Source organism: Pan paniscus, chromosome 2 (assembly GCF_029289425.2).
Source record: "Pan paniscus chromosome 2, NHGRI_mPanPan1-v2.0_pri, whole genome shotgun sequence".
Lineage (NCBI taxonomy): Eukaryota > Metazoa > Chordata > Mammalia > Primates > Hominidae > Pan > Pan paniscus.
In genome coordinates, this window is record NC_085926.1 from 131756811 (window position 1) to 131783800 (window position 26990).

Genomic DNA, 26990 nt, shown 5'->3' on the forward strand with positions numbered 1-26990 from the left:
TCCCTCTGGGACCTCTGGTGGCCGCTCTAGCACCTGCCTCGTGAGAGGCCCAGCAAGCTGGCTCCTGGGCAGAAGTGAAAGGATGGGGGTACATCTACCCAGATGAGGGGACCCCTTAGCTAGAAAAAGGGACACAGGTCACAACACCCTGTGCAGTCTGTTTGCAACCTGCCATGTATCCTTTCTCCCAAGGGGCCCAAAGGTCAGTGGTAGCTGGATGAAACGCTAGGCATACTAGGACGATGACGAGCTCACTGTCACCCTGCACTCAGCCCAGTCTGACCTGACCGTGGGCCCAGCCTGGAGCCCTCAACAGCGCGACTCTGGGAGAATGTGAATGAAACGATCACCACTCACCCCGGCCAGTGTGCCACACCTTGGGAGCTGGTGGGATGGAGAGCGGGCAGTGCAACCCTTCCCCTCGCTGGCAGGCACAGTGGAGATCGCCTGCACCTTGTCTGCCCCTCTCCCTTGTTCCTGCTCCTATGTTTGCCCTTCAGGTTGGCTTCTGTATGTTCCTGGAACCTCAAAGGAGTCCCATGTGACAGGTGATTCCACAGGGGCTCTCTCCTGAGCTCTGGAGCCTGTCTCTGCTACTGAGAGCCGTGGGGTGCCCTAGTTTAAGTTTCTGAGCCTCAGTTTCCTCATCTGTGATTGGAGTCTCATAACTGACCAACCAGGAGATACTCCTCAAACCCCCTCCTCTCGGCCACTGCTTGTCCTCTGGTGACACACAGACCATGGGACTGCTGGGGCACCTGCTCCTTGGTGAGCCTTCCTGACCCTCCCGGGGGGTGGGTCTCGAGTCTGCTCTGAGAGCTCCTTGAGCAAGGCTGGAGAGGCCTAGCTTCCCTCCAGGCCTGTGTCAGGCTCCCCCTTGCTGCAGCCCTGAGACTCCTGGTGTCCTGCCCGCCCTGCCCCAGCAGCTCCATGAGGCCTCCAACATTAAGCTGTGTGCTTCTTTCACTTTTGATTCTCATCAGCCCAAAGGTGCCCTTCCATCTTCCCAGGGCCCTTCTTTGATCTGTCAGGGATGTCTACCCTCAGAGGCCTGTGGGATCAGTGGGGGATGCTGGAGAGCTGCTGTGTAGGGACAGGTCCACTGTAAAGGATGCCAGCCAGGGATCTGCATGCTCGTTTTCTGGTGGCTTACTCAGGCAGGGACATCTGACTAGATGCAGGGGAGGCCCAGGTGTGGGCAATGCCTTCCCCTGCTGAAACAGTTTTCATCTGATTCTCTCAAATGCCCTTAGAGGGACAGTGTCCCACATGGAATAGGGCTGGATATGAAGGAAGCAAGCCTGAGTGTGAATCCTAACTGTAACTTACATGCTGTGTGACACTGGGCAAACCAGACTACCTCTCTGAACCTCAGTTTCAGCATCTAGGTGTCTCTTCAGGTTGGGGCTGGTTTGTGGGTGATGCGCAATGGTCCCACAGATCAGTGGGGAGCCTCAGGGGCTGTTCAGGGCTGGGTAGAGAAGGTGGGCGGGACAAGGAGGGGGCATCTGTCTGAAGGGGGGAGCTGTCTTGAGTAGACTGAACCACGTTGAGATCATATCCCCAGTGACAGAGACTTCCCTGCGGTGGAGACTCCGCCTGTGTTCATGAAACCCATAACCATGCTCGCTGTAAAGAAGGGCAAAGTCGCTGTTTCTCACTCCCCACCCCACAGCATCACTCTGTGCACACCCCTTTGGTATCTTCCTGCTATTCTGGAAGAAGAAGTAGATGGTTAGAGCCAGACGGGGGCTCCAAACCATAGGGTTCAGCTGCATCCCGCCTAGGGGAGGCCCCGTGCCATTCGCGGCAGACCAGGGAAGGCTGGGCGGGGACTGGGCGAGTGTCTGTCCACTGCACTAACATATTCAGTGAATAAATGGCTTCTATACATCTTTTCACTCACTTGTCAAAGGAAAAGGATACTCCCTTCTTTGCTTTTCTCCTGGACATTCTCCATTCCAGGTAGAGCTGACGCCACACGTCGAAAAAGCTGGAAAGATGAAGAAATGCAGTGTGAACCCCAACCCTGGCCCTCCCCTCTGCTCCTCACTGCGCCTGCACCCTCACCCCTCTTCCCCTCCCAAACTGCAGCTTTACTCTCCCATCTGCCCAGCGGACGGTGCCCTCAAAGGCAGGGGCTGTGCCTATGTTCTCTCTCCCCCACCTCTCACAGCATTGGGTCTGGGCAGGCCTCAGTAGCTTGTGGAAGGAAGGAACAAAGCTGTGGCCTCTCACCCAAGCAGACTGGCCATAGGGTCACTGGGATGAGCTTAGGTCATGGCAGTGACTGCAAGGGACTTCCTCTGGTGCAGAAAATGGTTTGGGCCTCTGGGTGACAGGCCTTAAGGTGGGCTTCTGCAAACAGCCTCATGGGGACCAGGCATGGGGAACTGACTTGCCCTTGAGATGAATGACTCTGCTTGGGGAGCCCTGCAGGTCCGGCGCCAAGGCAGCGAACAGCAGGGCCAGGGCCGCATGGGCACAGTGGCGAGGCTTCTCTGAGAGCGCGAGGGATGCAGGAGTGTGAACGCAATCTTGTGGGCTTGTTTGGATGTGTAGGAGTGTGAGTTGTTTATTGTGTGTAGGAGTGTGTGTACAGTGTATGTGTTTTATCTGTAGGACTACGTGGAGAATGTGTGTGTTGTGAGTGGTGCGTGTGGGTAGGTGCATGTATGTTTGTGTAAGCATATGGGGGAATGTTTGTGGTGTGTGAACGTGTGGCATCTTTATGTGTGTGTTTGTGTAAGTGTGGGGGTAATGTGTGCATAGTGTGTGTCCTTGGTAAGGTGTGTGTCTGCGTACATGTGGGTTTTGTGTGTGTGTGTGTGTGTGTGTGTTTGGGCAGGTGTGGGTGGCAGGGGACAGGTGGCAAGTGGCAGATGGGGTGCTGGCAGAGATGGAATCTTGGAGGTGACAGGTACAAGGCAGAAGTATGAGGCACAGAAGACTCTGAACTGCTAGGTTCTGAATGCCGGTCCCCCTGCAAATTCCTATGTTGAAACAGAATCTCCAATGTGACAGTATAAAGAGGTGGGGCTTTAGGAGGTGCTTAGTCAGGAGGGTAGAGTCCTCATGAACGGGATGAGTGCCCTTATGAACGAGGCCCGAGGGAGCCTGTCTGCCCCTTCCACCTTGTGAGGATGCAGCAGGAAGGTGCCATCTAGGAGGAAATGGGCCCTCACCAGACACTGAATATGCCTGCACCTTGACCATGGAGTTCCCAGCCTCCAGAGCTGTGAGCAATACATTTCTGTTGTTTATATGCTACCCTGCCTATAGTGATTTGTTACGGTAGCCTGAAAGGACTAACCCAGGAGCACTCCTGCTGTCCTCACAAATATGAACTGCAGGAACTGGGTGGGCTCTGGGCTCATACCCTCCACTGCATGAGCTCTCTGAAGACAGGGTGAGTCTTATTCATGGCCTCACCCCAGAGCCCAGCCCCAGCTGAGCACCCGGGCTGGGTGACAGGGCTAAAGGCCATGAGGACCCAAGGGGGGAAGCTGCTGGTGGGCCCAGCATGGTGTGAGACCCTTGTGGGCGGGCTGCAGAGGAGGCTCTGCAGTGGGGTAGCCATTAGTAGGCAAGGGTGAAAGGGCCCAGGCCATCCTTCCTGAGCTTTCCTTCATGGCATTGGCCCTGGGCGGCTCTGATCTGCCTGTCTGGCTCTCAAAACAGTCACAGCCTCTACTAGTGGCCAAAATGCCACTAGGGATTTTGAAGGGTGCTCTAGGATCAGGTATGGGTTTCTAGGGTCAGGTATGGGTTTCTGTGAGTGGATATGCTCACATTTAGATCCAGGAGTCTGCACTGCATGGACACTCCTCTGAGCCACACAGGGTTCGAAACGGACCACACTTAACTCCTGCTAAACCACTGCATGGGTTCCAGAGCACTCTGGGGGTAGGGGCATCAGTGCCTCCCTGACCCTGACTGCTGAGGCAGATGCTACCTGCCCTATGGACCTCCTGGTGCTGCCCTCCCTCTGCTTCCCTGCTTCCCATGACTTTAGGGCTCCCAAAGAGTAGGAGCCCAGTCTCTCCTGCATGCCCCCAGGGAGCAGGAAGGACCATGACAGCTTCAGCCCCACACCAAGGGAGGCTGGGAACAGATGGGAGTGAGTGAAGCCCTGATGAGGACACTCTAGTTAGGGTGGGGCACTGAGTCCTGGAGCTTTGGGGCCCCCAGTGTCACACAGTGTCCCTTCCACCCTTCTTGTCTCTTCTTGTCGCTCTGCCAGCCCACCTTCCCCACTGCCACCAGCACTGTCCACACAGGGCAAACCATCACTGCATCCAGAAGGCCAGTGCTGTATACACAGCTTGCCAAGGGTTCTCAGCAATGCTGGGGTGGCAGGGCAGAAGCGACCGCCAGGCCAACCACACTCCTCACCCAGAGTCCCCTCCCCACACCTCGGGCACCCTGCAGCCACACCTTTGCTGCTCCCCTGCTTGGCATGCCCTCCCTCCTCACCACCTCTCCAAGTCCTTCTCATCCCCAACGGCAGGAGTTCTTAACCTTTCCGTGAGCCAAGGACCCCTCTGGCAATCTGGTTAAGCCTATGGACTCCTTTGAAGTATGTGAAATCAATTACATAGGATGATAAAGGGGACTACTGAGTACTGAAATAAAACTTCATCGACATTTGTGCTTCCTTATGAAACACATTGAACAGCGAGAACTAGCAAGAGATCTAATAACTAGTGTGATGCTGAAACACTGATAGATGTGAAGTTCAAGATACCTGCAACACTATGAGGTGATGGGAAGGCATCTGTGATTTCTATTGGTGGTAAAGCCATAGGCACTGCTAATGTGACTGAGTGTCATTGCCTACATTCATCATTGAAGGACAAATCAGACGTCCTTCAGTGCTATGGACGGGTCAGTGGTTAGTGAAGATAAGGGTGCAATGTTTTCCAGCCCTGTCTGCTGACCTGCTAAATTCCACCCGTGGACTACTCAGGGGCCCTCATGCTGCAAGGCTCAGCCCTAACTCCACTGCCTCGCCCTCCTGTGAGTTCCAACCACATCATGGTAGGCTCTTTCCCCCAGGCCTGAGTTGCCCTCCACAGCCCTGAGCACTTGCTAAGCGCAAGGCATGAACCCCAAATACTGATCAGATTGAATTTTCCTGCACCCATCATCCGAAGTGGGGTGAGGGGCTTGGGAACCACTGCTTCCCTCAGCCTCCTGGAAGCTGGTGGCTGGACACTCTTAGGGCCTGCTATGTGGGCCGTGACTGGCAACTACTATGGTGGCTGGTGACTTATGTTCTCCAGACGCCATGCCCGGAGTGGTCCCTCCCTCTCTTGGGCTTTACCAGCTCTGGAAATTAGCTCTCCCCTCCCTGGGCGCATCTATGGGTGTTCTGGTTGGCTGCCCCAATCCCATCACCAGCCCTTCAGGGCAAGGCAGCTCTGAGCCTGCAGCTGACCACAGGGCTACAGCGTGCCGGGCCCCGTGCCAGGTGTGTCCTCACCTGCTTCACGTTGTAGCCAGTCTTCGCACTGGTCTCAATGAACATGACGCTCAGTTCTTTGGCGCGCTGCTCCCCCTCCTCGATGGTTATCTGCCTAGAGATGAGGGGAAGAGGGGAAATCAGCTCAGCAGAGAAGCAGCCCCTGGCAGATATGAGGAGGGACCCACCCAGCAGGGCAGAGGGAGCCCACTGGGCCCTTGGTCAGTCCTGAAGACAGGCTCTGATCCCAAGGGTCCCTCCCGGGCACCAACCACAGTCTCGCTAGCACAAAGCAGGCACCAGGGAACAGCAGGACACTATCCGCTTCCCCCACTCCTTCCTTTGTGTCTTCTCAGCTTCAAAGCAGGCCCTGGGGTAGGGCTGCCCCATACCTGCCTTTCCCAGTAGTCACTACTGCAGAGCCTGTGCTTATGAAGAGATTCAAGCCAGGCAGTGCCACTCTGGGTGGTATTATCAGTCGCATTTTCCCTGTGAGAACACTAATGCTAAAAGTGTCTCCTCCAGGGCCACAAAGCTACTTAGCAGAGAGGGCTCCATGATGGGGCAGGCAGAAGTGGGTGAGGGTATGAAGGGCCTGGGTACCCTTTGTACTGGGATTTGAGCCCAGTTTTCCTTACTTTAAGGACAGAACTCTAGTAAAGCAGGCTCTAATTCAGATGATTCCTCAGGTGGTCAAGGGACGCTGCAGGAAGCCCGCACTGCTTGCTGGAGTCCATGGCCTGTCACTTTATCTGCCCAAGTCAGGGTCATGTAAAATGAGTGGACAATGTACACACATGGCACCTCAGTTCTCCCTGTGCATGGAGGGCAGCATGGCGGAGGCTCTTCAGAGAAAGCTTCATGCCAGACGCAGCCACAAACCAGGCTAAGCAGGCTACAGCCGTAGGTTTGTGGTCTGAATGCTCTGCATGCTCACACCCAGGGCCCAGGGCATTCACAGCCCCACGCACACTGGTGCAGACACTTCACAGGCACAGACAGTTCACAGTGCACACGCTGGGGCCTAGAGGACTGCTGTGTCTGGGGCAGGGCTGTGGCCATGGCAGGGCCTTAGACCATGCACTGCTGGGTCAAGCCAGGTGCACAGGGCTCTGTGTAGACAGCACACGGAGGAGTGCCCCACCCCTGCCTGGTGGTGGAAGACAGGGCTTCACAGATGAGATACCCATGGATGAGAGTCTACCAGGTGTCCTCAAAGCTCCTAGTGTCTCAAGGGACCTTTTCCGGGTGCATGGTCAGAAGCACAGACACACCACCCATGCATCCTAGAGCTCCCTGTCCAGGAGCAGTTACAGAGGAGTGGAGGGTGGCACCCTGCACCTGTGTGCCCTTGCACCTACCTCTTATCAGCCAGGTCCGTCTTGTTGCCCACCAGCATGATGATAACATCACTGCCCCTCTCTGTCCTGACGTCGTCGATCCACTTAGAGGTCTGTTGGAAGGAGTTGAGATCTGGAGGCAGAAAGTGAGGATAAACTGAAAGCCAGGGCCAGCCACCAGTGGGAGATGGGAAGGGGAGGTGTGAGCCAGGAGCAGGAGGGAGGGTAAGCATGTGCCCTCAGATACCCAGGGAGGGGTGTGAGCTCAGTCAACACAGATCAGCTGGGTAGGGCCTTTCAGAGGGAACCGGGCCCTGCCCTGCGGCCCTGGGGAGCCACTTGCACAGTTCAGCCACCCTTTGTGGGAGAGGAATCACCCCATCTGGAAGATCACAGTGTCATGATTTGCCACATGGAATAGTGGCTTTAGGGGCCCACCTGAGAGACCTGACTCTGGGGATTCAGAGTGGAGAGAACTGGGTCACACATGTGTGTGCATACACACACACACACACACACACGCGTGCGAGCGACTTGGCAAGTTTGGGAACAGTGAGGGGTGGACAGAGGAGGACACAGCAGCCTCTAGGGAAGGAAGGGCCCTACTGAGTGGTGTCCCCACCATGGGAGCTCAGGAGAGTTTGGGGAAGGCCAGAGGGGTTTCTGAAGAGAATCCTCAGGCTCTGCAGATGAGAGGAGGGGAAAGGTGGCCCCGGGACTAGTCAGGGGAGCCAGGTGCACTCAAAAATCCAGGAGAGACAAGGCCACTTCTGGGCAGCCTGACCCCCCTCAGCTGCCATGATAGGCCTTGCAGGGCAGAGCAGCTATAAGGCAATACCCACCACTCGGCAGCCTGCACACCCAAGGGGAGGGGAGGTAGCTGTCCTCAGAAGCCTCAGTTTCACACAGCCTGCTATCCCTTCTGATGCGCCTCAGGCCATGTGAACCCAGGCCCTTGCGGGCCCAGCTCCCACCTGCACTCAGGTGTGGAGGGGGCCTGTGGTCAGAAGAGAGGTGGACAGAAGGGGTGGGCAGAGCCAGGGCAGCAGGCTGGGTCGCGGGGGCATGCACCAGCACGGGGACATGCGTGCTTCCTTGTGTGATTTTTAAGGCTGTGGACAGCACCTAGGGCATTCGCCCACTTCAGGGTAACCACAGCCCTGAGGGCTTATCAGGTGTGTTCCATTACAAGAGCCTTGCAGGTCTGGCCTCTGCCTCGGCCCCCCACCCCGACCTCTGGCCCTGTGCGCCCTTGAGGCTGTGCAGTCCTGTTAAGAACACCTGCCCTGGCCTGAAGAGCCACAGTACTGGAGAAGGGTTGCCAGCCTACTGCGCTTCCAGACCCCCTTGCCTACCTTCCCAGGGAGTCCTGCACCCACAGCTGCTGGGCCGGGGTTGGCCTAGGGACCAGCGTCTTCTCCCATGGTGACACACATATAGAAGTAGCTCCTTAGGGAGCTTTCTGACAGCCAGGGAGAGGGAGGGTGCAGAGAGGCTGGAGCAGGGCCAACCTTGTGAGCATCTGCTCACACCACATGCTGGCCTCCACTCCGAGCAGGACCAACCTGGCCCTATAAACCCCTGTCGGTTGCAGGAGGGTGGGGAGCAGTGGAAAACATGTTGGTGTTCAAAGGCAACTCACCACTGCTCCCTGCCTTTCTGCATTCAGGGAGCAATCGCACACACATGCGTGTGCACAAACATGCATACACATACACACAGGCCTGGCCAGGGTCACACCTGGGCCCTGGACCCCCTATGAGCCACCCTCCCTTAGGAGCAGACCCTCACTCACTTGTGATGTCGTACACCACCACAGCCACTGTGGAGTCCCGGATGTAGCTGGGGATCAGGCTGCGGAACCTCTCCTGACCAGCTGTGTCCCAGAGCTGCAGTCGCACCTGTCTCAGGGAAGGCAGGACCATGGGCAGAGGGGTCAGTGGGGCAGTGAGGTCCTCCTGGTCCGGGGGACTGGGAGAGCCGGGCTCTGCAATGCTGGCATCACCAGCTCCAGCCCCTAGTGTCGGCAGGTGCTCTCAGTGGTGCCCAGCTAAGGGTCCTAGGGGATAAGCCCAAAGGAACCCTCCCTGCCCCTCCCAGTCCTAATATTAGGTGCTCACCGTGCGGTCCTCCAAGTACATGGTTTTTGACAAGAAGTCAATCCCAATGGTTGCCTGTTAGAGAAAAGCACAGAACGGTCAAAACCAAAAGGTCTCATGCAAAGGGGCAAAAGCCTAGTGACCACAGGTGGTGGCATAACCAGCAAGAGGGGACGCTCATGTCAGGTCTAATGTGGCCATGCTCTGTCCTCCCTGCCCCTCCCTGCTACCACTCAGCGGCTCTCTCACTGAGGGATCAAGCTGAGGAAAGATGAGGGTGGCCTTTATAGGGTGAGATCTTCTCTGGAGAGGGAAAGTGCTTCGGGAGCAGTGAGAGCGCAGTGGTGAGGAGGCCTCCCCAGGAGCAAGGCCACTCAGGCCACTCAACGCACATATCCTGCCTTCCCCACCTGGACTCCCTGCCTTGTTCCCTTCATGGCCTAACCTGCGGCTTCCAAAGCCTCTTCCCTCGCCCTAAAGCATGGGCCTGGGCTCAACACTGACCTCGGGAGGGTGGGAGGGTGGGAGGCAGGGGGCAGGAGCAGGCAGCTTGCTGCTGTGTAGGTGCAAACAGCAGCATGGCTTTTCTCAGGTGCGGGCACTGCAGACCACCCAGAGTGGCCTCTCGCTGGGAGGCCCCACTGGCTCTTTTCTCCCCAAGCCAAAACACCGGAAGCTGTCACCAGCTCCCCTGTGCCACACCTATGCCTCTTCTGCCCTGGCACCTGTGAGAGGCAGCCAGCCTTGTGGCCAGATGGCCAGGACCCACCACTCACTTGCTGTGTGGCCTTGGGCAGGCAACTAACCTCTCTGGGCCTCACAGGCACCCGGTACCTGTCAGTAGGACTGAGATGCTGTCAATGTAAAATGGAGATATCACTGCTATGTAATCAATAATAACAAAGACTTGGACACAGCCTGAATGTCCACGGTACTAAATAAGCATAGTGTGGTATATCCATGTGATTAGAACCCTTGGCAGCTGTTAACAATCACATTCTTGAAAAAATATTTAAGGATTTGGGGAAACGGTTATCCAGTTAAAAAAACAAATAAACAAAAAACAGGTTATAAAACATCATGTGGCGAGTGATCCCAATTAGATTAACTCAAATAGATCTATGAGTATTTTTCATGTTTTCTTAGACACTGAAGTGAAGGGAATCTGCTAACGTGTTAATAGCATCACGGTCTGAATAGTGACAGAGCATTTTCTTTCCTTCATTACACTCCTTCATTACACTTTTCTCTACTTTCCACAATGAACATATAACAGTACTAAAATTAGAAAAAGTCCTTTGAAATAAAGTTTAATAAATAAGTTTGTGTGGAATGCCATGATTTTTGACAGCAAAAAACACAACCAAAGGAAGCCCAAGAAAATAGAAAAGGTCATATCTCCAGTCCCCCCAGGCTGAATGCAAAGGTATGCACCAATGTGTGTGCACAAGTGTGCATGTTTACATAGTCACACTCCCAACTCGTTCCACAAAGGACTGAGAGTGGCTGCACCCTCCTGGAAGCTTGCCTCATAACACAAAGATATGGAGGGTCATTCTACGCTCTGGAGCATACGATGCTAGAATGTGGGCACTAGACAAACACCTTAGATACAACCCAATCAATCCCTTACTTTGGAGATGAAAGAACAGACCAGAGGGTTAAAGGACATGCCTAGTGTGACTTCACTCATCAGTAGCAGGGCTGGGAAGATCAGAGCTGCAAACTTGGCAGCACCTGGGCTCTTTCTACCACAGCTTCGCATAGTGTAGCCACTGAGGGACAAATCTGCAATGACCAGTGCTTGTGGATGCAGACTTTTTCCTTCACAGGTGTATGTTAGATTGACAATCCTTGTCTTCTGATTCCCTTATGGAGAAATGTGCATAGCAGGTAGAAGTCTCTCAACTCCTCAATGCTCAACAGGCTCCCCAGGAGTGACATGCTCCTTTTGTAGAGTCACCTTTGAACTAAAAGCAGGTGCATGAGCTTAGGACTGGTGGCAGGGACTGCTGGTTGTCCCCAGTATGTAGTTTCCCTTTCTATAGTAACAGAATTCTGGGTGTGCAGATGGACTCAGGGCTGCCCCAAATAAAGAACATATTTCCCAGCCTTCTTTGCAGCTGCGCGGCTACGTTCTGGTTAATGGGATGTGAAGGTGATGTAGGCATCTTTGGGGTCAGGTCCTCTGTGGGTAGGGAGTACCCACAGCTGCTCCCTTTCCCACTGTCCGGTGGGGATGAGTCATAGTGGCCCATCCAGATGAGGATGACAGAGGAGCGACGACATTACGAAGCCTGACTCCCTGACCCTGAGGTGCTACTTCAGCAGTGCTGGACTGCTCAGATTGTTCTATTTTGTTTAAGCCACTGTTATTTTGGGTTTCTGTTAACATAGCCTAATTAACAAGCAAAGAACCATGGAGAAACGTATCTCTCAAAGGTAGGCACCCGATGGTAATGCTACTGATAACTGCAATGATGACAACCCCATCACACCTCACATGTCACAAGACACTTCTGCTTCCACAAAGGGCAGAGAGGTCACCAAATGAAACAAGAAATTGTGCCACTTGGATGAAGTCCCAGCAAAGCTCAACCCAGTGGCCTCCATAATCATAAACACCATTACTGAACATCCACATACTTTCTCTCACATCCCATAACAGACTGACCAGAGGCAGCAACAAGGAACCTGAACAAGGCCAACATCCCATCTTCTCCAGCTCTCTCTCTTAATTCCTGCTTCCAGCTTCCCCAACAGGGAAACCTCTGGTCCCTTAACTGTCCACTCTCTCAGACCTGTTCTAGCCACACTCTCCATCTGACCAGGCCACTGAGCCACTGAAGAACTTCTATAGCTGTGGAGATGGCGCCAAAGCATAGGCATTGTCTCTGGGTGTAACTGAGCCCTCAGCTCTGCTCAAAAACATATTCCTAAGTTTTGCTTTCAATAATGGCTGAGTGGCTTGTATCAAACAAACCCTCCAACAGAAAACTATTTTAATATCTGGAAAAATACAAGAAATAACAATGTGCAAGCACTGAAGAATGATCAAAAGCAGGACGAGGCAGGGCGCAGTGGCTCATGCCTGTAATCCCAGCACTTTGAAAGACCGAGGCAGGAGGATCACTTGAGCCCAGGAGTTTGAAAGCAGCCTAGGTAACATAGTGAGACTTTGCCTCTACAAAAAATAAAAAATGAAAATTAATCAGATGTGGTGGTGCCTGCCTGTAGTCCCAGCTACTTGTGAGGCTGAGGGGAAGAATCGCTTGAGGCTGGTGGGGCTGAGGATGCAGTGAGCCATGATGACACTACTGTACTCCAGGCTGGTCAACAGAGCAAGACCCTGGCTCAAAAGAAAAAAAAAAAAAAGTAGGTAGGAGTTATAACCGCTCAAGGAATGGAAGAGAACTAGGCAGATTCTACATTAAATCAATTTGCCTCCTGACGAAACTCCCCAGTCCCACCAAATTAAAAGAACTTCAAAAACACCTCAGACTCTACTGAAACACCAGAAAGGCTGGCTTTGGGAGGAAGATCATCATCTCAGGACTGAGGGTTACACCAGAGGACTCAGAGAAAACCAAAATAAATCTATCGCTGTGGTCTGAATGTGTCCCCTGTAACCTCAAATTCAAATGCTGAAACTTAATCCTCAATGTGATAGTATTAAAAGGCACATCCTTTGGGGAAAGGATTAAGTCATGAGGACTCTAACCTCTTGAATGGGATTAGTACCCTTATAAAAGAGGCTTAAGGGAGCACCCTGGCTCCCCTCTGCCATGTGAGGACGCAGTGTTCGTCCCTTCCACCACTGAGGACACAGCATAAAGGTGACATTTTTGAAGCAGAGAGCAAGTCCTCACCAGATGCGGAATCTGCTGGAGCCTTGATCTTGGAAGGAAATCCCAGACTCCTGAACTGTGAGCAATAAATGTCAATTGCTTATACGTTACCCAGTCTATTGTGTTATAGCAGCCTGAATGGATGAAGACATCTGTCTTAACAAGGTCCATACATGATAACTAACCATTCCCTAAAAAATATTAACTGCCCATCATTTAATTGCCTATTAAGATAAAACAACACTCTTCAGAGGAAGGTAACAAAATCCAAGACTATAACTTATTATTCATGAGGTCCACTGTACAATAAAAAAGGACTAGAAATGTGAAGAAACAGAAAATTCAAGCCATAATCAAGGGAAAAAACTCAACAGACCCCTACATGACCCAAATGTTGAATTAGTAGACAAAGACTTTAAAACTCTTATAAATAGGTAAAAAAAAAAAAATTAAAAATTAATACAATGGGTGACTTTAGATTTATGAAAATTCTAAAACAAAACAAAATGGAATTTTTAACACTAAAAACTATAATATCTGAAATAAAAATGCATTGGATTTAAATAACAGTAGCTAGGACACTGCAGAGGAAAGCTCAGTGAACCTGAAGACAGGCCAAAATAAATTGTTCAAACTGAAGCACAGAGAGAAAAATGATGGAATAAAAATAAAGAGAGCTTCAAGCACTCCTAGGAGAATATCAAGTGAGCTGACATAAATGGCAGTTAGGGGCTGGGCATGGTGGCTCATGCCTGTAATCCTAGCACTCTGGGAGGCCTAGGCAGGCAGATCACCTGAGGTCAGGAGTTTGAGACCAGCCTGGCCAACACAGTGAAACCCCATCTCTACTAAAAATACAAAAATTAGCCAGGTATCTTGGCAGACGCCTGTAATCCCAGCTACTTAGAAGGCTGAGGCAGGAGACTCGCTTGAATCTGGGAGGCAGAGGTTGCAGTGAGCTGAGATCGCACCACTGCACTCCAGCCTGGGCAACAGAGCGAGACTCTGTCTCCCAAAAAATAATAAAACAAAAAATGCAATTAGAGTCTCAGGACAGTAGAAACAGATGCAAGCAAAAAACATCTTGAGAATAGCCCCCAACTTCACCCAATTTAATTAGAAACATCAACCCACAGTTCCAAGAAGTTCAGTGAACCTAAAACAGGATAAATCTGTAAAAAACCAAACCAAGGTATGTCATAGTCAAATTGCTGAAAATAAAAAAATAGAGAGAAAACCGTAATAGCAGCCAGAAAACAGAACAACACATTACATACAAGGAAACAATGGTAAGAATTATAGTTGATTTATCATCAGAAACAATGGAAGACAGAAGACAAGGGAACAACATCTCTAAACTGCTTAAAAAATAAAACAAGACACACACACACACAAAAACCCTGTCAGCCTAGAATTCTATAGCTGATGAAAATTTTCTTCAAAAATGAAGACAAAACATAAACATTTTCACATAAGGGAAAGTCACATAATTTGTCACCAGCACGCACTCATTATAAGAGATGCTTTAGGCTAAAGAGAAATTTTGTAGATGGAAATTAGAATCTTCAAGGCTGGAATACAAGTGCACCAGAAATGGCAAATCTATGGGCAAATATAAAAACACGCTACTTGTCCTTGATTGCGTCCTATCACAGTAACAATGACATCCACAGTAACAACAATGAAACATCTCAGCACTTTATCATTTCCCAGCTCTTGTACTAACTGCTTTAAATATATTACTTAATTTAATCTGGACAATAAATCTGTGTGATGAGTTAGGCTCTTCTGTATTCTGTGTCACTGCTAAGAAAATGGAAGACAAGAGATGCTAAGCGACTTGTCAAATGTCCACAGCCAAGACTGCAGTCAAGATTCGAAAGGTATTTGCAAAGTTGTCTACATATGTCCAGCCTTATCCCCACACGCCTCCAGGCTCTGAGTATTCGTTATTTCTCCTGTTTAAAGAAAGCCTCTTCCTAGGCCCTCTTGGCACTGGCCTTCTCTGGATGATGCTTTCTCAGCCATCTCCTTTCTCTTCTATATCTCAGTCTCTCATTCTCTACTCACTCTTTCCTTTCATCCAAGAAACATTCTCAAGATTCTCACATCTTTTGAGTGGAAAAATCCCTCATTTTCACTAAGTTGCTCTCTAGCCATCTGCCAATCTCTCACCTCTTCTCAATGGGCTTGCTTCTTGGAAAAGGACTTCAAACCCACTGTATCCATTTCCTCTATGCCCACCCATTTCTCAACTAGGTCAGTCTGGTTTCTGTCCCTCTGCCCATAGCTCTTGCTATGGTCACCAATAGCCATTTGATTATCAAGTCATGAGGACACTGTATAGTCCAGACTCAACACACTTGACCCTGCTGACCATTCCTCTTCTATGGCATTTGTTTCTTCTTTGCTTTCCACGACTTTACTTGTTTCTGGCTTTCCCTGCCTCTCTAATTGCTGTTCCTTATTGTTCTCTTCTAGGATCTTCTTCCTTTCTTTCCCTAAAATGTTGGCATTTCCACTGTTTTGTTTCAGGGGGGATCTCATTTACTCTCGATGCTTCAAATATGATATACTGATCAGTTCCCAATCTATAACCCAGGCCTTACCCCTGTTCTGAGCCCCAAATCTATGCATCCAGCTACTTACTACAAATCCCACTTAATTATCCACTAGACAGCTGACTAAATATAGTATATTCTAAAAAGAGCCTATCATCTTCCTCCAACCTGCTTCTGCTATTTTTTCTATTTCAATAAATGGCACCTTGACCATCCAGGCGCCCACGCCTCTGGAAGCCTGAAAGCCCTCCTGAGTTGCTCCTCTTCACTTGCTGTCTGTTCCCTCACATCAAACGAATACTGAACTGGTTGCTTGGCCTCCTAAGGGCTCTCACCTAGCCCCCTTTTTCTCCATCCCCAACACCACTGCCCTAGTTTAGACACTGAACTTCTTTTACCTAAATAACACCAACAGCTTTCTGACTATCCCTCATGCTTTCCACTGTAATTAATCTTTCATGTAGCAGGCAGGATGTCTTAGTCCATTTTCTGCTGCTGTAACAGAATCACAGACTGGATAATTTACTTTAAAAAGAAATTTACTTATCACAATTCTGGAAGCTGGAAGTCTAAGAACATGGCACTGGTGTCTGGGGAGGGCCTTTGTGCTGTGTCATCCCATGTCAGAAGGTGGAAGGGAAAGTGAACACACAACAGAGAGAAAAAGGGGCCAAAACTCCGATGGTACCACCCACTCCTGCAATAACTGCATTAATCCATTCATGAGGGTGAAGCCCTCATTACCTAATCACCTCTTAAAGGCTCCACTTTTTTTTTTTTTTTAAAGCAGCTGCACCTTCTAGGATCACCTCTTAATACTGTCACAATGGGAATTCAATTTCAATATGAGTTTTGGTGGTGACACTGAAACCATTGCACAGGGTTATTTTTCTGAAATATTAATATGATCATATTAATATGATCTACTGCCTCTAAGAAATAGCTCAAACACTTCAAGCTGGCCTATAATGCGGTTCAGGGCCTGCCCCTGGCATTCTATGGACTCATTCCTTCCTTGCCCAGCCTGCACTTTATACTTTAGAAATAATATTCTGTACAGAACTCCTCATAAACAAGTTCCTTTGTGTGTCTGGGCCTTTTCTAATAATGTCCCCTTTTCTGGAATGCTCTTCCACATGGTTTATACTTATTCAGAATTCGAGATTCACCTCCTCTACAAGTCATTTTCTGGGCCCTCAGGTTGGTCAAGGGCCCCTCATTTAACACTTTCTCTGTTAAATTGAAAAGATCTCATACTAATCAATCTCTCCCACTGGCCAGTGATTCAATGATTCTCAATATGTAGCCCACGAGTCACGTGCATCAGAATCACATCAGGAGCTTGTTAAACATGTTGATTCCTGAGCTCCACTCAGACAGACAGAATCACAATCTCTGGGAATCAGAATTCCAGACAAGCCCTCAGATAACTCATTTGTGCAGTAAAGTTTGCAAACTGCCTTCTGTTGTAATCAGAGTCTGGGGAGGTTGTGATGTCCAGGAGTGGCAGATGCCCTGTACAGGGTGAGAGACAAGAGGGAGATGCTTATGCATGAGAAGGTGCTATTCACAGAAGAAAGCAAGGCTTACTCAGAACTAAGGTCACACAGTCAGTAGTGTCAGAATCAGTTTTCCTGAATGCAAAGTCCCTGCTCTTGACTATTCAGTTGTACTCCCTCTCCTTCCTGAAATCCCTTCATTTCTGAACCTGTCATGCGCCCTGAAGCTGTCACTGAATATTTCTGGGGGTCACATACTATCTGGCTACCTATTGTCATAATCTTATGGTAATCAGCCATAATAGTTCAGCAGAGCCCACTTAAGGTGAAGTTCATTTCCCAGAAGAGAAAAGTCAGCTCTCTAAGGACAGAATAGAAACAAGAACTTTTAAGAGGGCCTTGGCTGGGCCTCAGTTACCAGAAAATTTCTAGCTCTTTGACATCATCTATTTGCCTCAAATAAGGCACAAACAGTCTTACTGGTTGAGAAATTAGAGAACAATCTGCAAAGTTAGAGAACAATCTGCAAAGTTACTACAGCAGCCAGAAAGTTTGGAAAACCCTGGAAGTGACATAGATACAGAGAGGTGACCCCAAATTCTCCATATAAATGTTACCCAAATCTCTGACTGACCCAAGCAGACCCTAAGCAGCCTACCTAAGACTGAAAACAAAATAAAACAGGCAAACAAAAAAATCTGAACATAACTTTCAGTTGCTGCCTACCACGGAGGGGAGAATTGAGAATTTGGGTCCAGACAATTTAGCTGCCCACTAAAACCAAGAGTACTCTTCACAGGAACAAACAGAATCCACAGTTTTAACATAATGTATAACCCAAAATTACTAGTCATATGAATAAGAAAATGTCAGCCATATTCAAGAAAAAAGAGATTAAATGGAGACTAACTCTGAGGTACCCAGATGTTGAAAATAGCAGGCAAGCATTTAAAAATAGTTCATATAACTATGCTCAAATATAAAAATAAGCTCATAATAAAGGCGCAGATTTAAAAATCTCAACAGAGAAACTAAAACTCTAAGTAAAGAACCAAATACAAACTTAGAACTGAAAAATACATCTGAAACAACAGATTCAAAAAGAGAAATGAAATAGTCAGTGAACTTGAAAATAGATCATATAAATTATCCAAAAGGAAGCATAAAGAGAAAAAAAATTGAGAAAAATTTCATAAACAGAGCCTCATACGGCTTAACATATGTTTAATTGGAGTCCCAGAAGTAGAGGAGATGGAGAATTGGACAAAAAAACTAAAGAAATAATGGTAAAAAGTTTTCTGAGTGCAAAATGAGACACATTTACAGATTCAAAAACTCATCCAACTCCAAGCATTACATTAAAAAAATAAAGAAACAAAATCACATGTCTATTCATAACAGAGTCTAACTGCTAAAAATCAAAGATAAAGAAAAATCTTGACAGTAGCCAGAGGAAAATGAGACACCTCACGCAAGGAAATAACAGGGATGATGGCTGCCACACTGGAAAAAAATGGAAGCTAGAAAACAGTGGAATGACACAATAAAAGTGTTCAAGAAAAAAAAAAAAACGTGGAAACAGAATTCCAAATCCAGCAAAAATACTCTTCAAAAGTATGAAAAAAATAAAAATATTTTTAGATAAACAAAAACAAAGAGAATTTGTGGCAAGCAGAACTTCACTACAAGAAATGTTAAAGGAAGCTGTTCAGGCTGACAGGAAAATATACTAATGGAAACTAGAATTCTCTGGAAGAAATTGAGAGCATCAGAAATGGTAAATACATGCATGGGTAAATGCAGGACATTGTTTGTTTTAGATAAAAGTGATGGCTTCAGTACACCCTGAGGTGTGAAGCCACACAGTTTTTTCAGAAAAACAAAAATGATTCAGGACGAAAGGACTGTGAATTGCCTGTAGAGAACAGGATGGAGCCAAAGAACTGATAAACGACCAAAGAAGAGGGACTTCCATGTAGCTGGGGCTTTAGAAAGATAACCCTGGTTGAAGGGTAGTGAATGGGATAAAGGCAAGGGAGACAAAATGGAACCTGCTGCAAAGGCCTAGACAGGCAAAGAGGTGTGGGCAGAAAACAGCAGAGTGAGAAGGAAGGAGGACACATGAATGATATCAAGAAGCAGAGGCAGGACTCCATGGGTGTGAAAGATGTAGAGAGGCTGGGTGACTAAGATAAGGTACTGTTAACAAGAAAAGGGGGGAGTGGCTTGCACGACTGGGAACACTAACTACACTTTGCAGATAAGCCAGAGCCACACAGAAGTGAAGTAACTTGCCTGAGGTCCCATAGCAAGTCAGCGAGGTCACAGGAACTAATTTGCATCTTCTCTGATGATAAATCATGGGCTTTGGGTGATGAAATAAAGGACGACCTTCATGGGCTGACTCCTTTGGAGCGCATCCCAGCTAGGGTAGCCACTAAAGGATGGCCCAGGGTGCTGCTTCTCTGGAAGCAACTGCAACCACACCACTAGAACTAATGAGAAACGACCACACTTGGGTGTCATTCATGCCACCTCCATGGAGAGCCACAAAGTTAGATCTACACTGATGGGCATTCTCCTCGTCACAGGGAATGAGCGTGGTCCAGGCGTGGTTTTGTGAGGCAGCTGGGCTTACCAGCCAATCCAAGATTGCCGAGCATCAAAGCCAGTGGTGCTCCTGGGGTTCCTGGGGCTGCGGGGCTCTGTCTAAGAGCTGTGTCTACCACTGTTCTGCTGGGTACTCTAGTCTCAGACTTGTGCCAAATCAGATCCTCAGAGACCACGGGCCTAGGCTGCTTTGTCCACACTCTCCAGGATGGTTTTAGCAGCAAGTGAGCCAGATGACGCTGGCATTGCACTTTGGAGGTCTGTGAGGGTCTGTATCACAAATCATCATGTGAGGAAAGTCTCTATCTTGCTGGTAACACTGTCACTAGATGCCCTACCTGCCAAGCCATTACATATACCTCTTTGTAAGCTGGGGCAGAGAAACCCTGATTTTTTCTTCTTCTTTTTTTTTTTGAGACAGGGTCTCACTGTGTTGCCCAGGCTGGAGTGCAGATGAACACAGATCCCTGTAGCCTCAACCTCCTTGGCACAAGCAATTCTCCTGCCTCAGCCTCCCAAGGAGTTGGAACTACAGGCGTGTGCCACCACACCCAGCTAATTAAAAAAACAGTTTTCTTTTGTAGAGATGGGGATCTCACCATGTTGCCCAGGCTGGTCTCGAACTCCAGGGCACAAGTGATCCTTCCGCTTCAGCCTCCCAAAGAGCTGGGATTACAGGCGTGAGTCACCATGCCTGGCAAATCCTTGATTCTAAACCTGACCACTCTCCCTGCCTTACTGCGTGACCTTGTTCAAGTGTTAGCAATATCTGGCTCAAAATGCAAGCCTGGGAGCATTTTGCCATTAGTATGTGGGAGCCATGCATGGTATTTCCTTTCCCTCCAGCCACCAGGAAACTCAAAGGTAAATGCTGAGCTCCATGCAGTATTTCTGCTATAGCTATCTCCCCTACCCTCTATTCCTTTCTGATGCTAGTTCTTCCTCCTCTGCATCTGTAGTACAGTCATATCTGTGGCTCCTACTTTGGAGGGATATGGGGACATCAGACAAAAAGAACAACTAGCCACCCAGGTAGGCCATATCCTCCTGAAAAAGTCCCCAGCAACCTTGGTGATTTCCTGTGACCTGCCACAGGGTACATTTCATCTCAAAGGTCACCACAGGCCACAGTGTGTACTGATGGGAAGGTGGGTATGTGTGTGTGTGAGCAGACACGTGGATGAGTGAGGATACACGTGTATGTAATTATGTATTTATTTGCATGTAGAAGTATGTGTATGTGGGTATGAGAGTGTGGGGGTAGGGAGGGAGTCATTTGTTCTTTGAAGATAAAGCCCAGATCCATGATATGCACATAGCCCAGCAATGCCAGGCAGCTGAGGTGAAGAGGACGCTCCACAGGCCCTTGGGATGGGGAGCATATGTCTGCCGGCAAATCTAGAATGCCTGTCAATGCTCCCCAGGACAGACCATAGCCAGCCCCACAGGAGCTACCATGCACCCTGCCCCAGGGGAATGGCCATGCACCTGGCAGAGTGCCCCACTCAAACATACTTGGATGGGGTAATATGCCAAGGGAGCCCCAGTCTGTTTTTGGTGACCTCTGTCAGTGTTGGCAAGGTCTGAGTGCTCTGCCAACACCAACACTGGATTGGGAGTGTCCTGGAAAAATGGCTTAGCTTCCCTGGCCCTTGGCTTCCTCATCTCTAATACATGAAAAGTCACAGCTTCCTTTAAGGACTGTTGGATCAAATGAGTTAGAGAAAGTGAAGATAATGCACACTCTGTGATATGCTGCATAAATAAAAATTATGAATTGTTATTAGTGACCAACTGACCTAGAGATTTAAGAGAAGCTGTAGAACCCACCCCATGGAGACTCTCCAGCAATGTTTCTCAGTGTGGTTATGTGAAACACAGCCCCATGAGACCATCTTTGGAACAAAAGTAAATGGTGATCAAGTATTTCTGGGAAAGGCTACATATTCTAGCCCTGAGTAGATAGCCTCTTTAGTAAAGCCTCTCATAAGGCACACTGGCAAATAAAAGGCTCTGATGAGTTCTGCACTGAAGAAACATGAACCCAATGTTTCCCCAGCTTCTTTGCCCTAGGAACCTTTGTGGTTGCAATCCCTATAAACATCTCAATAACCGAGTATTCCCAGAGCCTCACGAAAGGCTGACCTTCAGAGAGGTGGGTTCTAAAGGAGACTACTTCCCTCTTCTAGCTTGCCATGGAGTCTTGGTCAAAGCATTCTTTCTCTGAACTTCATTTTCTCTTGTGAGGTACAAAGCAAATTATTTTTGCTGGTAACTATTTTACAGGGATGTAAACGCAGGATATCAACACAACATGAGCAGCAGGCCTGACCTTGGGGAGTTTCCTGCCAGCCAGTCCACGATCCCTATGACCCTCCTCTCCCTCCTCGGCTGTGCTGGGTACACCTCCTGCACTGCACCATGTCCTCTCAGAAGGCTGAGCTGCACTCTGCTGGGATTAGATTGCTCCAAACCTGGCAATGCTTATTTATTCCTTTAATATCTTTGTGCTTACAAACAGCACTGTATATGAGAAATGGCAGGCACTTCATTTTATACAAAATGTGAGGAATCTTATGAGCACGGATTTCATAGCTGAATCCACATTTATCTTCTTCTGAACATGGTATTAAACAGTATCTACAGGGGTTCAGACCTACAGTGCAGAATGACAGTACATTACACGCTTCCTTCTGCACAGAAGCTTCCATTGGCCCAGCTGATCCAGGAGGAAAGAGACGTTTCCTGAGGCACTTGTTGAAGTGTTCTTTGCTATGTGCATTTATTATGAAATACAATTTTGTTTCCACGTTCTGACAAGACACAGTAATAAAGTCTGCAATGGAAATCTGCATGGTAATTTGCATAAATTGACTCAAGATTCTCTTCTCAGGAAAAGAAATAATGAAAAGGCATGTTATGTGTGTCTTCTTTTAGCCTTGGCCAGGCCTGGGCCCAGGGCTGGGGAAGCATCCATAAGTGGCAGAAAGCAGCTGGGCATGACAAGCCTTTGACAATGAAGTTGCTGTTTGTGCTCTGCACCACTAACCATTAAATGAAAGTATCAGGGTAAAGTCATGCAAATGAGCTTGCAAATGAGCCTGCTGAAACTTCAGGTTCCAGACTGGCAAGTGGGTGCTTTGGAGAGATGAGACAGCAGTCTCTGGCAAATAGGCTGGGCATATCCTTGCCAGAAGCGCAGTAATGGGCCCTGGGGGAGGGGATGTTGGCTCAGAAGGCCACAGTACGGGTACCTGCATTCTTCCAGATGCCTCAGTTTCAAAGTCTGTATGGTCCTGGAGGCCACTTTTCTCCCAGTGGAGAGTGGCTTGTACTTTAGTCACCACCCAATTTAAATATGTGATTGCTCTTTTATTTCCTGACTATGGTCTGAAAACAACATACACCTTCAAATTTTAAATAAGGTTAAATTTCAGTGGGTCCCTTCAAAAGCTACCCATAATATGCAAGGTTGTGTGGCCTGAAGCTCCCTGAGGGGCCTCCCAAAGGGTGACAAATGGATTCATGTGTGCCAGCCCTCCCCTCAACTCTTATAGCAAAAGATACTCCAGGTGTTGGACTTTTGAGGGCATCTAAGAACTTACTTTGGTAACCTACAAAATGAAGTAGGAAAGATTACTAAAGCCTGGAGCAGAGAACTGCATCCTGAGTCCATTCCACTTATTTAATGTATCAGCAGCTACTGGTGGGCTCACCCAGTACCCATTGGCAACCTCCTACTCCATCGCTTGACTACTTTAGACTGTAAAAGCTAAATTTGGCTTTCCCAGCCTCTCTAGAGGCTAAGGGTAATGGTGTGACTCAATTCTGGCCAATAAGACACAGGAAGCAGTCTGCTGGAGGGGGGAGGGATTCCAGGGAAGCTCTTGCTTTTTCTGCCTTGAATGTGGATGTGATGTCTGGAGCAGCAACAGCCAGCACGCACGAAGATGAGAACCCACAGGCCACGACAGCAGAATGGAAAAAGCAATAGTCCAGGGGCCTGATGGTAGCACCACTCAGTGTGCCAACCACATGACTTCTTGCACCTACAAAATTAAAACTCTCCTTCATTTATGCCACTGTTCATCAGCTTTCTGTACTAGGAGGGGACTACATTTCTAATTTGCATGTGCTGACAAAGAAGTGGACAGGAGGACATAGGAGAGGAGGGAGAGAAAGAAAGGATGTTAGAGCCTGGGCAGTGTGGTTGGCACACTGAGTGGTGGTACACCAGGCCCCTGGACTATTGCTTATTCTGTTCTGCTGTCATGGCCCATGGGTTCTCATCTTTGTACAGACTGTCTGTTGCTGCTCCAGACATCACATCCACATTCAAGGCAGAAAAAGCAAGCAGGAGCTTCCCTGGAATCCTTCCCCCCAAGCAGACTGCTGCTTGTGTCTTATTGGCCAGAATTGAGTCATATCATTACCCTTAGCCTCTAGAGAGGCTGGGAAAGCCAAATTTAGCTTTTACAGTCTCTAATCAAGCGAGGGAGTAGGAGGTTGCCAATGGGTACTGGGTGAGCCCACCAGTAGCTCCTGATACATTTAATAAGTGGAATGGACTCAGGATGCAGTTCTCTGCTCCAGGCTTTAGTAATCTTTCCTAATTCATTTTGTAGGTTACCATAAGTAAGTTCTTAGATGCCCTCAAAAGTCCAATGCCTGGAGTATCTTTTGCCGGGTCAATGTTCAGAGGCAACACCTGGATGACTTGCAGTGCCCCAGTGGGTCTCTGAGGCAGGGTCATCTTGCCAGAGTGATTGGCATTCAGATTTCACGACATAAGAGTGTCACCTCATATTGTGACCCCAGAACATAATGTCTGCAAAAAATGAAACTCTACTCTATTAATATAAAAAATATCCTCATGTTGCTAGAGTTAACCGAGGACTGCAGTCCAGTGCTCTGCCCAAAGTCTATGGGGTCGAGCATCATTTGGCAGAGCTGCAAAGCACAGCACGAGTGCACATGCAGGGATGGTCGGGACACTGTGGAAAGTTGTCATTTGTTTCACTTTATCACTGTTATCTTGGTTTGTTGCAGGGTTTCTGCATAGTAATGCACATTTCTATCAACAGTGGTTTTGGCCCATAATTTTCCATCACTTCGACTTTAATACCTATATGAGACATAGTTCAAATACAAATTAATTACATTCCTACTTCCAAAGTTTAAGGCCACTGGTTTAGGTGATAGACGGGCTAAATTCCATCTGAATAATTTCCAGGTTAAAAAAAAAGAGTAATACTAAGAAACTAAAAAGCTCGGCCAGGGTCTCCCAGCGAAGTGGAACTTGAACCTGGGGCTTAAACCTAGGCCTCTTTTTGAAGGGGAAAAAAAAAAAAAAAAGGACTGAGGCATAGGGGACATTCTGAATCCTTCTCCTTGGCGTGTGCCGTCACTCTGACCACCTCTACCAGGGCAGAAGATCCTGTCCCATCTCTCCCAGGTGCTGGGGACACGTGGCATTTTAGATTCTGTGGGTAAAAGATCCCTTCTTCTGGCACTCTGCCTCCATTCTACATTCCATTAGAGAAAACGCACCCATTTTTAGGGCTTTAGGAATCTAGATTTGCCCAGTCTCTCACAGGCTGGCCTGATAGAACAGCCATTTGCAAGCATTTTGGCTGTTTGATCATTACCTCCCACTGGACTCTTCCTTTTTCTTTGTATTGATGGCACTGATATTCTTCCAGCATTTCTAGACAGAAACCTGGGGTGCATTCAGGCCTCTTCCTCTTCTGTATGTAACCCACAGACACACTGTTCGTTGGCCCCTTCCACTTCCTGTGCTATCTCTCCTAGGGCCCTTGCTCACCTCCCACACAGCCCTGCATGGTTCCTCCCTTGCCCCTGCCCTCCTTGCCCTTCCACACACAGCTTTATCTGAGTCTGTGTGCCCCGCCTCAGCTGCCACCCCTGGTCCTGGCCCAGCCCCTCCAGGCCTGCCTCCCACAAACTCCCTATCTTTGATCCCATCAGTGTCTGGGTCAGGAACCCTCCATGGCGCACCCTTCCTACCCAGGGATCCCAACCCGCCCTCGGGCCTTCCACAGTCCTAGTCACTGGGGCCGACTCACCCACCAGGCACGAGGGGCACAGAGCCCAGTGCCCGTAAGACACGTTAAGGGCCAAGGAAAATGTTTCCATTTTAATTTCTCTTAAAATCAGGAGAAGAAATGACTATAATTATAATGAATCCAGCCTGAATTACATTCATCTCTATACCAATGTAGCTATAAAAATATAATTCTTAACATTTTTTTAAAGGAAGAGACCTGTATTTGTTTCCTAGGCCTGCCATAACAAAGTACCACAGACTGTATGGCTTCGACTACAGTCATTTCCTCACAGCTCTGGAGGCTGGAGTCTGAGACTGAGGTGTAGGCACAATTGGCTTCTTCAGAGGCCCTCCCTGGCTTACAGATGGCTGTCCCTTCCTGTGTCCTCACATTGTCTTTCTCTGTGAATGTCAATGTCCTCATCTCCTCTTCTTATAAGGACACCAGTCATATTGAACTAGGGCCACCCTAATAATCTCATTTTACTTCTGTAGAGACCCTATCTTTATCTACAGTCCCATTCTGCGATACTTGGGACCAGGACTTCGATGCAGGAATTTTGAGGAGACACAATTCAGCCCATGTTAGGGCCCATGAAGCCAAATGCCTGAGGCCCATGAAAGTCAAAATGCAGCCCTGCCAACAGCCCACTCACAGGCCCCACTACTGCCTTCCACTCCAACATGCCGAGCTTTTCAGCGTCTTAGTAGTGCATTTTTTTAACCTGGAAATTAATCAGATGGAATTTAACCCCTGTATCATCTAGACCAGTGGCCTACTTTAGAGGTAGGAATGTGGCAAATATGTATGTATGTATTTATTAATTGACTGACTGATTGAAATAGGGTCTTGCTCTGTGACCCAGGCTGGAGTGCAGTGGCATGATCATGGCTCACTGCAGCCTTGACCTCACAGGCTCAAGCAATCCTCCCATCTCAGCCTCCTGAGTAGCTGGGACCACAGGCTCATGCCACTATATACAACTAATTTTTAAAAAATTTATAAAAACAGGGTTTCGTTATCTTGACCAGACTGGTCTTGAATTCCTGGCCTCAAGCAATCCTCTGGCCTTGGCCTCCCAAAGTGCTGGGATTACAGGTGTGAACCCCCACCCTCAGCTGTAAATTTATATTTAAACCATAGCTCATGTAGGTCTTAAAGTCTAGAAGATGGAAAATTACACCAAGAAAAAAGTGCTCAGTAACCTCAGAATCTTGCCCGAAGTCCTACAGGTGTCTCTTTTCACGCCCCTTTTCTATTCCTGGGTTGGGGGTGGGTGTCAGGGTCCAGTGTCCATGAGTGTGTGGGTGTGTCCACGGGGAACCTTCTGGCTTGACCCCCGCTCAGGTCTGTTTTCATCATTGGGTCCTACCTCACCCACACCAGCAAAGGCAGTGCGGGGGCTTTTTAGGCCCAAGTCTCTGTTTGTTAAGGTCATGCTGCCAAGGCTGGCAACCCCCTGGGCCACCTGAGAATGTGCTGACCTGGAAAGAGATGGCAG

General features: G+C 48.6%; 1 protein-coding gene across 1 annotated transcript in view; it reads right to left on the reverse strand.

Annotated features, from left to right (window-relative positions):
* RAB6B (RAB6B, member RAS oncogene family) overlaps positions 1 to 26990 on the reverse strand; it is a 71782-nt gene that overhangs the window by 8409 nt on the left and 36383 nt on the right. The window contains exons 3-7 of the mRNA XM_003822506.5: positions 8925 to 8978; positions 8600 to 8705; positions 6826 to 6937; positions 5486 to 5579; positions 1927 to 1993 (exon numbers count right to left, since the gene is read on the reverse strand). Coding sequence (XP_003822554.1) covers positions 1927 to 1993; positions 5486 to 5579; positions 6826 to 6937; positions 8600 to 8705; positions 8925 to 8978 — 433 coding nt within the window. The remainder of the gene's footprint in view (positions 1 to 1926; positions 1994 to 5485; positions 5580 to 6825; positions 6938 to 8599; positions 8706 to 8924; positions 8979 to 26990) is intronic.